The 11,831-nt window shown below is 38.9% G+C and overlaps 1 protein-coding gene across 1 annotated transcript in view; it reads right to left on the bottom strand.

Moving 5' to 3' along the window:
* MMP12 (matrix metallopeptidase 12 (macrophage elastase)) overlaps positions 1–8,515 on the bottom strand; it is a 52,958-nt gene extending 44,443 nt beyond the window's left edge. The window contains 9 exon segments of the mRNA XM_008584639.1: positions 401–508; positions 3,122–3,281; positions 3,839–3,972; positions 4,789–4,912; positions 5,425–5,586; positions 6,142–6,267; positions 6,353–6,501; positions 7,273–7,517; positions 8,411–8,515. Coding sequence (XP_008582861.1) covers positions 401–508; positions 3,122–3,281; positions 3,839–3,972; positions 4,789–4,912; positions 5,425–5,586; positions 6,142–6,267; positions 6,353–6,501; positions 7,273–7,517; positions 8,411–8,515 — 1,313 coding nt within the window.
* Positions 8,516–11,831: the final 3,316 nt, after the last annotated feature.

Below are 11,831 nucleotides of genomic sequence, written 5' to 3'. Positions count from 1 at the left end.
GGTAGAAGGAACTGGAAGAAATGTCGACAATGCAAGGTAGCAAGAAGGACGAAGCTGCAGGCTACCTGAGTCCTGGCTGCCACACGCTCACTTGCACATGCCACACAGCTGATGTGGTCACAGGAAATCCAGAGGCTCAGACACACGGGAAGTGGCAACAATCACACTCCCCCTGCCTGCCAGACCCCCCTAGGTGTACACCATTGGTGCCACCGGCCCCTGCTCATTCTTCCAGCCTGCCTGTTCTGAGCCAAGGAGAATGTGAATTTTCCCTGCATGGTCCTAGGATAACAGCAGGGGGCCAAATTCCTTTGTGATTTGGAGGCCCACTTGCGGATCTTGGAGGCTTTATAGTGTTTTAAAATGGAATTTCCAGTATCTTCATGGTTTCCTAATCTACTTACTTTTAAAATAGAAAACTGCATCAATTTTAGGCCCAATTCCTGGGAAGTACTTGGTAGTCAATTTGGGATAGCCAGGGTCCATGGAATGTCTCCTCTCATCATACCTGAGCAAATAAATCATTAACAGAAAAATCAAAAAATGCATTTCAGGACATGCATTTTGGGAAAGGCTCTTCCCAAAAGAGTTTTAACTGTACTGATGAGGAAAACCAAGTACCTAAACAGTTCGCTGGTGTACTGCAAGTCCCTGTAAGATTCCAAACCTGGGCTTCCTGAGTCTAGGTAAGCCTTTCCCCCCATTCTCACCAGGCTTCCACCAGTGCCTGGTCCTGCTTCATAAGGAATTGAGGGTAACTTGGCTGGAGACCAGGCTCCCACTGACAAATTATTTAGATGCCCGTCATTGCCTTCTTTTCAAAACTTTCCACTGAGACAAACACAACCATTTGCCCCCAGAATATAATAGACAGGGAAAGGTTTAAGTGCCAGGAAGCCAAAGGGTTTTAAACATACATGTCAGAAAGAAATTGAAAATACATCTGTTTACATGCCCAGGCTGTATAGTCAGGTTCTAGTTTCTCTCCTAAATTCTCTTCTATCAGTGTGTGCAAACAGTTTTGTTTCTCTGTAGAGTTCCAAGTAGCAATTGAATCTACCTGTTATCTTATTGTTATTCAATTTAGTTCTCCAAGTATTTATTGCTTGCTTAGCACTGTCCCAGTGGCCTTTAAAGGAAAGAAAAATCCTGGACCACGTGAAAGCAGAAAAGTACATAGAGCCTCTGGTTAGAGTTGAATTGCTAATGTTGGTAACAGTAGGCTATGACAAACTACCGCAATTTAGGAGCTCTTCCGAAAATCTTATTTGCCGTAATCAAAATTTTTGTCTCCAAGCAGGCCTAAGGGTTGGTGGACAAACTCAGTTAATAAGCATGTGATATTCAATTGGAATTAGATGTTGAATTTTAAAATTTCAAAAAAAGTAGTGTTTATGATGTAATCATCTTAACACATTTTATTATCCAGTTAATAAGCATGTGATATTCAATTGGAATTAGATGTTGAATTTTAAAATTTCAAAAAAAAGTAGTGTTTATGATGTAATCATCTTAACACATTTTATTATGCTTCATGTGCACCACACAAAAATCTGGGAAATGGCTGGTTTCCTCAGAAGAGGGTAGAAGGGATCCTGTCTTCTTTCAAAATTTTGACACTTGAAACAAAGGAGACAGACACACAGTTCTCACCTGACTACCTAATTTCCTGCCAGGGAAGACCATGCAGGATCTCCTGTCACTCAGAGGATGGCTTCCTCATTTTGTCTTTTGGGTCCAGTGATTATGAAAAGGAGTCTGGAAACCCACGCACACTCCAAAATGACTGTAGACTAACTCTAGATCTCACCCAGCAATAACACTATTTCCCAATGTGGGTCTGCTATGATTAGTAACATGACACTNTCTCACCCAGCAATAACACTATTTCCCAATGTGGGTCTGCTATGATTAGTAACATGACACTTTATTTAAGAATGTGTTTTTTATAAACACACCATATATATATATTTTAGGGGGATTGTGATTCACAGTGCCTTTTTTCTTTATTTATATATATATACATGGTAATTATATTGGGGTTGGATTTATTTAGTAATTTTTTATTGAAACATAATGATTATGCATATTTATGGGGTACAGAATCATATTTCAATACATGTATACAATGTGCTGATCTATTCAGGGTTATTAGCATATTCATCATTGCAAAACTTAATTCATTCCTTCATGATGTGCACATTTGATCTCCCCCCTTTTAGTCATTTGATTACATGCAGTAAATCATTATTAACTGTAGATTTCTGAGTCAACTGTACACCAATAGAGCTCATTTTTCCTATCTCACTTTAATTTTGTGTCCATTAACCAGCTTCTCACCTCTAGTAACCAAAGTTCTTCTCTCTCCTTTTTAACAGTTTAACTTCATATTATTATTATTTATTTGGGTTTTTGTTGTTCTCTTTTTTAGCTCTCACATATGAGTGAGGACATGTGGTATTTCTCTTTCTGTACCTGGCTTATTTCACTTAACATAATTTTCTCCAAACTCAGATATTATAGAGGCAGAGGAGAGAACACTGGCTGCAGAAGATTGGGGAGGGGGTGGAGGAGGAGGGGAAACAGGGAGAGGTTGGCCAACATGTCCAAAATCACAATAAAATAGGAGGAAAGTATTCTGATGTTCTATTGCAAAGCAGGGTGACTATGGCTAACAGTTAAGTTTTGTATATTACATTATAGCTAGAAGAGAGGCTTTTGAATGTTTTCACCACAAAGAAATGATATACATGAGGTCATTGATACATTAACTACCCTAATCCTATTATTATACAACATCTATATGTAACAAAACATCAGATCGTACTCCATAAATATGTATAATTACAATGTCATTTAAAATTTTTTAAAAAATAAAGATGGAATTTTAAAGAAATACATTATACTCAAATATGAGTACTATCTCATATATCAGAAACCAGAAGTATAGAGAAAAGAAGTAGATTGACAGTAACTATTTCAGTCCTATTTTCTCTTGATCTCTCTGCAAGGAAGATTAAGTAACTTTGAGAACTTGTGTAGAAAACTACCTTCTGGTAAGCCTCATTCTTTTCCTGTTTCACAAATCTTAGGGGCCAAATTACCAATCATAAAAGCTCACCTCCAAAACTGGTCATCTACAAAGAAGTAGGTCTTATGGTAAAGTGGGTTAAAAACAGCTCCGTCAATTTTTTTCACAGAGTCAGGGAAACCCAGAGAACGTATGCTCTTGGGATAGTTTGGCTGTGGTCTTAAATTGCTAATTAACCAATACTTGTCATCTGTGAAAACAAGGAAAAGTGGTACACTGGAATTATACAGAAAGAATAGTACAACTACTAACTTACTAAAAACAACATTGTTCTTTTTCCACAGTTCTTTTTTTTTTTTTAAAGATGACTGGTAAAGGGATCTTAACCCTTGGCTTGGTGTTGTCAGCACCATGCTCAGCCAGTGAGAGAACCGGCCATCCCTATATGAGATCCGAACCTGGGGCCTTGGTGTTATCAGCACCTCACTCTCCCGAGTGATCCATGGGCCGGCCCCTTTTTCCACAGTTCTAAATGGATCGCTTGTTAGTCTTAAGAATAAACATGGTCTATCTCCTATGGTTCCATATGTTTTTTCATGAGTATTACTATCTTGTATTTTACAAACATTTCCCCAAAGTTGTATACCTTATTTAGGTATTTAGGCTATTTTAGCTTATAGTTCAGAGCCACCATTAATAAAATCTGAAGGGTTTTTTTGGTTCATGTCTATAAAAAGTAGTAATACTTTCTTAATTTATTCTCTTTCTTGAAGTAGACTGAATGGAAAAATTAAACATTGGAATTACCTTTAAACAGATACACTTGACTTCTGGCTGCAATTTCATAAGCGGCTTGAATGCCAGATGGCAGGGTGGGCCATAAGGAAGAAATTAGACTAACACTCGTCTTTGGTTTCTCAGGAAACTTCCACCAGAAATACCTGAAATGAAAGACATTTCACACATGTGAAGAATTGATGTGACTCAAGAGCCATGAAAGTGAGTAGAAAGGACCTGCAAAACCACTTGATGTTTCTCTGCCTTTTCTCAACATTCTGTTCCATGCATGTCTGGGTAGGAGCACCACGAGGAAAGGATTCCAATCAATTCTTTGATAGCAGCAGTGACTTTAATAGGCAACCTGGTGTATGGAATACCCTGGAGCCTGGAATCCAGGCATCTAAGGCTCTGGTCCGGCCTCACAATCCATTCACCAGTTTTGTAACCTAAAGGAAGTTACCTAAATTCCAGTGTCTCAGTCTTGTCATCTCAAAAGTAGGGAATATTTGTATTAACTACCAAATATTAATCTTCCGTACTGCCACCCCCCACCCCTGCAATATTTGCTTAAATTTGTGTTCCAGGACAGAAACCATAAATCATCCTGGAATTCTCTTCTCTACAATCAAGAAATCAAGTCTTCTTCATAGGCACTCTCTCACAGCCTGAGTTCCAGACTTCACCATTTTTATCTGTGATTAAAATAGTCTGGCTTCTCTGCTTCCTGTCTTCTAATTCCAGTCCATATCCCTACGGCAAATCCATTGTCTACACACCAGTTTCCAGTTAAAACATAAAGTATTCACGTTGCTCTGTGCTTCAAAACCTTCGGGACCTCTCTATTGCCTACAGAGCCAACTCTACATTCTTACTTACAACTTTTATCTACTTCATGCTCCATCATTTTTCACTATACTCTGAAAAAAAAATCTAATAACAGAGCCTTTAGTATTGGTTAGATATAGAAATGATCCTACCTGTCTTTAAAGAAAAAGATTTTATCTCCCACTGTAGTGACAAAATCAAAACTCAAATTGGGGTCACAGGCAGCTGGATTTGGATTGTCGGGAGTTGGAAGGCGAGGATGCTTTTCTGGGCCTCCTGTAAATACATTATAAGACGCATTAGAAAAAATATTTCTTTCAGTTTATAAGAGGAAGAAACAGTCTTTTCAAAACATTTAATTTTCTTGATAAAAATTGAATCAAAATCAATTTAAGATTTCTACAATATTCACAGGAAGGTTATAGTAAGGATATTTCTTTCTATATGATTGCAACATTATGGAGCATAAAAATCTGAACACTTTGATTTCCCTTTTCCAGTTACATTATTTTCTCTGTACCCTGTCTTTTTAGCTGGGCAATAGTATCTTGGATAGAAAGAAAACCTGACTTGAGGCCTCAGGTTCTGCCTCTGGCTCTGACATTATCATACTAAGTCTTTTGTCCTCATTTGTAAAATGAAGATAATATCTGTGCTACCTGCCTCATAGGGTTCTCACAGGACCCAAAAGAAGACAGATATTAAAGTGTTATCCAAATGTAGATATGATTAAGTATTCACAAGAGTAAATATTTTCATATGACAAATGATAAAGAAATTCAACTCACCATAGAGGGACTGAATGCCGCGTATGTCATCAGCAGAAAGGTGAAACGTGTTGGGGTTTAAATATCTGTAGGAGGGGAACATTATGGCTCTTTGATCATTGGAATGGGAAAGACCCAGGGAATGGCCAATCTCATGAACAGCAACAAGGAACAAGTTTACACCTAAGAGGAAACCAACCGAAAGGGGTAAAGCAGTGAAATACATAGTCATCTTGTGTTTCTCTATAGGGGACTTTCAGTTCTCTATAACTATCTTTCAGTGTCACCATGAATCTAAGAAATTGTCAGCATATTATGAATCACACACATGACCATCTAATCCCATGATTATTGGTACATACAGAGTCAGTGTCTGTGTTTGCTTTTGAGTTCATGGATTTCACTATCACAAACTTATCACCTAAATAACAGCTGTTACCTATCCATACTATGTATCTAAGGTTCCTCTGAGTTTATACTAATGAGCTAACTCATAGCTCATAGAATCTTCATAGATTCTTAGAGCTGATCTTTAAGATATTCTAGTCTAATAGCCTCAATTTATAGAGGGTGAAATTGAAACCCAGACAAAGTGTTAAATTTGATTTAGACTGATTATCATCAGAAGAAATTTTTCCATCCAGTAATGTTCGGAATGTAATCTTCCTAAACCAGGATATAATATAGAATTTGTTGGATTTTTGTTTTCATTTATTGGTTGCTTTGTTTTGTGCTTACCTTGGTGATTTTCAGTCCAGTGTTCATGCTCATCAAAGTGTACATCGCCTCCAATACGAGCTCCTGGTGCAAAAGCATGGGCCAAGATTCCACCCCTGCCATCAAAAGCACTGAAGTCTCCATGATCTTTTTTTTAAAAGGAGAGAAAATTAGATTTCTATACATGCTGCAGATTTTGGCAAATGACACAGATGAAGTCCAAGTTCCTTACCTCCATATGCAAAAAGTATCAAAATGTCAGCCTCGCCTTGATTAACCTTTATGAATTTCAGGGGGGTCACGTTACTCCATACTTGGAAAGCTTTCTGGACGGCATCATCAACATCCTCACGCTTCATGTCAGGGGTGTAATTGGTGATTCTTCAACAAAAAGAGGGATAAATTCATATGGAAACCATGTGTTAATTTTGTCTTCTCACAACACTTCATTTCTGCTAGCACCATTGGAGGATGAATCATGTCATAAATCAAGAGTCCAGATAAGAAAAACTTGTTTCATTAACTTCAGAAACAGTTTTTATTGGGCAGCTTCCTCCTTAACCAAGATTTAACTTGCACCTGCTCCAAGGCTTGTGCATTTATCCATCTTGCCTATCCTATATAAACTCTCTTCTATGTCTTATTTATATTATACTGAACTTTATTGTGCTTTTATTTTTTATTTTTTATTTTTTTTTGTCTTTTTCCGTGTCCGGCAACGGATCGCAACCCTCGGTGTTGCCCCCGTACCGGACCGGGACCGGCAACGGGATCGCAACCCTCGGCGTTGCCCCTGCGCCTCGCTCAGCCAGTGAGTGGGAACCGGTCCGTATGTGGGATCCGAACCCTCGGCAGGAGCGCCGCCACGCTTCTCAAGCGGCGCACTAGCGCAGTGCGCCACCGGGCCGGCCCTATTGTGCTTTTATTGACAGCTTTTCTACTCTGCTTAGGACTGGCAAGCCAAACAACTCTTCCTCAAGTAAACAGTCTTCTCTTCTAGTGACAATGAATTTTAACACAGAGATGGTGTTAACAATTGAGGGATGCTCTTTATCTACCTCCAGATTTAGCGCTATATCCAAGTGGCCAGGTTTCTGGAAGTCAGACCTATGGGAAATTAGAAAAATACATGGCGACATACACCTCTATTACCTGTAGGTGAGAGAACGTTTTTGCCATACTGGCCTGCCTGCAAATGTCCTGAAAGGCTGACTGTCGGGCACACCACACCGAGGAGTGTGCATCATCTCCAGAGTAGATGTGTCCAGTTGCCCAGTCACTGTTAGCCCCAAGAACTGCTGCATTTCCTGGATTTTTTTCTCAAAGTTGCTATCGTCTTTCATTTTTGTCATTGGTGTTCTCTCCACCTCAAGACCATAAAAGTTTCCCAAATATCTCTGGAAAAAAATACAATTGGTAATTATGCAATTATACTCAAAAAAGTTTCTGTTGTGAGCTCTGCATATATATCTCAACTGCACACGGATGCTTTTGAACCAGAAATATTGAACATCTTAAGCACAGTTTAGATTATTGTTGTTTGGACAATTAATTATAATAAAAAAAATCTTAATTTTCTGTGCTGTCAAGGATATGTCATAAATGATTAGCAAGATTTATTCCTGGAAGTCCAGTGAAAACAATTTATGTTTTTACTACTTCAAGTTGTTTCTACTCTTTAAAAGCAATTTCACCGACTAGCATACCATGCCATTCTGTAAGCAGCAAAATGCTTGTTAGGATGGATAAATGATTAATTTAAGTTGGGGTAAAAGTTTCTTAAAAACCCAAAGCTAAACACAATGGACAACTATGATATATCAAAGTTCAAATAATATTAGACAGCAGGGAATTCAAATTCTTAATTAGGGTAATGAAATGAAGAATAGAAAAAAATCTGTTTTTTAAATAATACTTATGAAGAAATATCTGGGATAAGGGAGAGTAAATTATCATGGTAGCCAGACTTCATTAAGTTGGTCATGCCATTGAACTAGCATTAAGTGATTAACATGAAACACCATAAAAGAAGTGAACTTGAATTGTATTGAACTGATATTCCTCGACAAACACTTTTTAGTAGAAGGGAAAAATTCACTCTCCCCCTTTCATAATAGTCTTTCAAAACCAATACCCATATATATATATATATATATTCTTCTTTGGCAAAGAAAGCTCATTGCTGAAAGCAAACAGCCTCCTAGACCAGGTTTCAAAATAAAATCGGTCAATTCATTACATCTTAAAGACAAAAATTATGCTAGATAAATACTATAGTGTCATTACTTACTTCAGCAAATGCCACATCATCATCTTTCAGGATTATGGAGTTGGTCAGAGGAACAGCTCCAGAAACAGTGACCTGCAGAACCAGTGTCAACAGGAAAAACTTCATTGTGAACTTCTCCTGAATGGTTAAACTCAGTTTACTCTGTTCCTGTTTACTACAAGTTCCTTAAATATCCCTCTTTATATAGTCCTTATGCCAGGGTCTGTGAATTTAAAATCCTTTGAATGACTCACAGGTGATATCATTCTTGGATTTTCTCAAAAACATGCAATTAGCATCTAACCCATTATTCATTTAGGCAATTCAGAGTATATTTCTTCAAAATTATAAATAAGCTTTTACTTCCACCAGCCTACATAATAAGCCCTTGTTAAGGAAATATCAATCACCTAAAACATAAAGATCACTTAAAATATATTTTAACAAGGCTTTGTGTTCTCAGTTTTTACAATAATACTTTTCTTATGTTCACTATAGATGAAATCAGTTTTTTGAAAGTATATTTAAAATATTAGATCAATAAAATACTTTTGCTAGGAGAGATGGAACCTCTCTAAGACAAATCTAACTCCCTAGAGAACTGTGATGCAGAGATTTCACATTTAACAAAGAAAAGTTCATAATATCACGATAAGTCTATGTTTGTTTTATGTGTTATACAGCCTTAGATCCTGATTCTATAACTTGACATCTTCAGTCATCGGAGCTGAAGCCAAATATTAACCAGGTGCCTGCATAGAAAGACTCCAGATCTTTCTCTATCTCCCAAATCATCTGCAAGTGGCAACATGAAGGTTCACACTTTTCAACTCTGGAGGATAGGAAAAGTTGGTGTAGAGGTCAAGAGAAGACATCCTCTTCAGCCCCCTGAGTGTTCTCTAAAATATCACCTGATAAACACAGATTAATGTGAAGAAAAGGGATAACAAATTTTATCGTATCATACTTTTACATGACACGGGAGCCTACAGAATAAAGATCTAAAGATACAGAGAAAACTGTCCATTTTAATGCTTAGGTTCTATGAAGCAGGCACAACAGTGTGAAATGGATTGCACAAGAACAGTGCCATCTAACACTAATAGACTGACTGGGGTTACCCAGCAAGGCCTGTCTGCTCAGCGTCTTCTCGGTTTCTATGTACAGCATTCATTCCTCCAGGATAAGGAACAGGACCATTTCTGAGGTGGGGGTCTTATGCCCTGACATCAGACAAAGTATGTTAGAGGATAATTTTAGTCTTTATGGCTGGTTTGGGGGAAAGGGGGTCTGGTTTCTATGACCCACCTTGGGGAAGAGGGATCTTAGTTTCTGTGGCTTCCTCATGGGGGAATGAGGCTGAGAGACAGGAGGGCAAGAGAAGGTCAGAGGAAAGCCTTGCTCTTGAGGTTGCTTCTAAGGCCTTCACTTTGGGGTATTGTTTTCTCAGCTCCAACACTTGTCTCTGGAATCTCTGTATCTCTCTATAAACTCAGTTTCCTTTCCCCTTGACTTAAGTGTCCCATTTCCACAGATTCTGTCAATCGAGAATGCTTGAAGACTGACAACATTTAAAAGTCAGGGAACCAAACTCCAAAGGGAAAGCATTTTTCTGAAATTGGGACTCTGGGAAAATAAATCTCTTCTCACATAGGAAGAAAAGGAGTTCCTTGGAATCCACCTCCAACCTCTAAGACCCTCAGGTGTCTCATTTAAAAATGTGCATATGTGCATAACAACCTTTGCTTTCTTATGCTTTGGTGACCATTAAATGACACTATGTATAATAAATAGTACTACATTCTGTAGCTGCTCTTTAATATTCATTTCCTTCCCCTAGTACAGAAAGGAGACCATCCTGCATCTAACTCTGCCGGCCAGATGTGGCTCTAGGATTCACGAAGTGGAGGATCACATAAAAGAATTGTAAGGTAATGTTTTCCAATATTGAATTTAACTCTGGAATCAAAACAGTTTGGCTAGAAAAAAAAGAAAATGGGATTTGTTGGAAAATATGACAGGGGCTGGTTCTCCACCACTACATTCCTGGTGTCTGAAACAACCTTGAAGTCAGTGGTTGCTCAATAAACGTGTCTGAATGAATCCAGTTGGAGAATAGCGCCTGAAGGACATCAGGAGTAAACTTCCTTTGGGGGAGAAATCATTAAATGGAGGGTGTGCTCCTAAGCCTCACCGAAAGCAAGAACTGGTCTTATCCACAGCAGGAAGGAATCTGGATTCTGCAAAACTTGCAGGAAGTATCATGAGAGACTAGGATGTAACATACAAGAAAACGGCTGACAAAGAGACAAAAAGTGAAGTAATATCCTTACTGGAAATAAAAATAGAACACAACACCCAAATTTTAATTTTTTCTGGGTCTTGACTCACCAAGTATCCCTAGTGGATCAAGTGTAAGCAGATAAGACCACATGGGCAGTGACAGGACATTGCCCTGGTTGTAAACTTAGGTCCTGGAGCAAGTGACGTCCTTCAGAATCTCAGCTCCATCATTTTATGACCTTGACCCATCACTTTCATCTCTTGAAGACTTAATTTCTTTACCTGTGAAATTGGAATAATAATGGTAGTTACTTCAAAGGTATTGTAAGGATTACAGTAAATAACAGGGAAGAGGGCTTAGCCTCCTGCCTGACACACTTTAAAGGTTCGCTGATGCTGTCTTCCTTGACAGTTCCTTACTGCACTCTCATGTAAGACGTTGTAAAAGAGGCCGCAAGTGGGGATGAGAAGAGAGATAACTTCATGCCCAGACCTCACTCCTGTGGTAGAAGCGGTTACAGAAAGATTCTGACCCAGGCCCAGACTGGAAGTTGAGGGTCCCAGCAGAGCCATGGCTTCCAGAGGACACACTGAGGAAAGTGAGAATCAAGGGGTCACTGGCAAGGCTCAGTGTGAAGAAGAGCAGGTGTATGAAAGTGCAAGAGTAGCCAAGTCAGAGTTCCTGTGAGAGGGGCGACTTGTGCTAAGAGTTTCCTTACGAGAAGGTAGATTTTATAGCACAAAGCGTTCAAGACTCTATGACGTTGTTTCCTTCCTAAGCCAGACACCAGGACATCCCAAAGTCTACCCCTGATGCAATCACCTGCAGCCATGTGTGGTGTCATCCCTCAGGATCCACAGGCAAACTTAAACATGGTCATCGGTTAGGACCAGGCAAGGAATACGATCCCGAGATAACCAAAGAAATCCCTTAGCTGGTCCTTTCACCCAGCATGGGGCTGCTCGTGCAGGCAGAAAACTTCAGCTAATTAACTTTCTCCTTTCATGGATGAAAAAGTGGAGATCTTCACCGGAAGAGAGAGTGAGTTGCATTAGGGGACATTCAGGAGGTCTCCTGACTCTGTCCTGACTTTTGCTACAACACACTTTATTTCGTCATTTTGAGTTTCCTTCAGATTTCTGTCTCCCTAAGAGTATC

The sequence above is a fragment of the Galeopterus variegatus genome, unplaced genomic scaffold (genome assembly GCF_000696425.1).
Source record: "Galeopterus variegatus unplaced genomic scaffold, G_variegatus-3.0.2 Scaffold3326, whole genome shotgun sequence".
In the NCBI taxonomy this organism is placed as follows: domain Eukaryota; kingdom Metazoa; phylum Chordata; class Mammalia; order Dermoptera; family Cynocephalidae; genus Galeopterus; species Galeopterus variegatus.
Note: the sequence above shows the minus strand (reverse complement) of the source record. Positions and strands in the feature narration are given on the sequence as shown.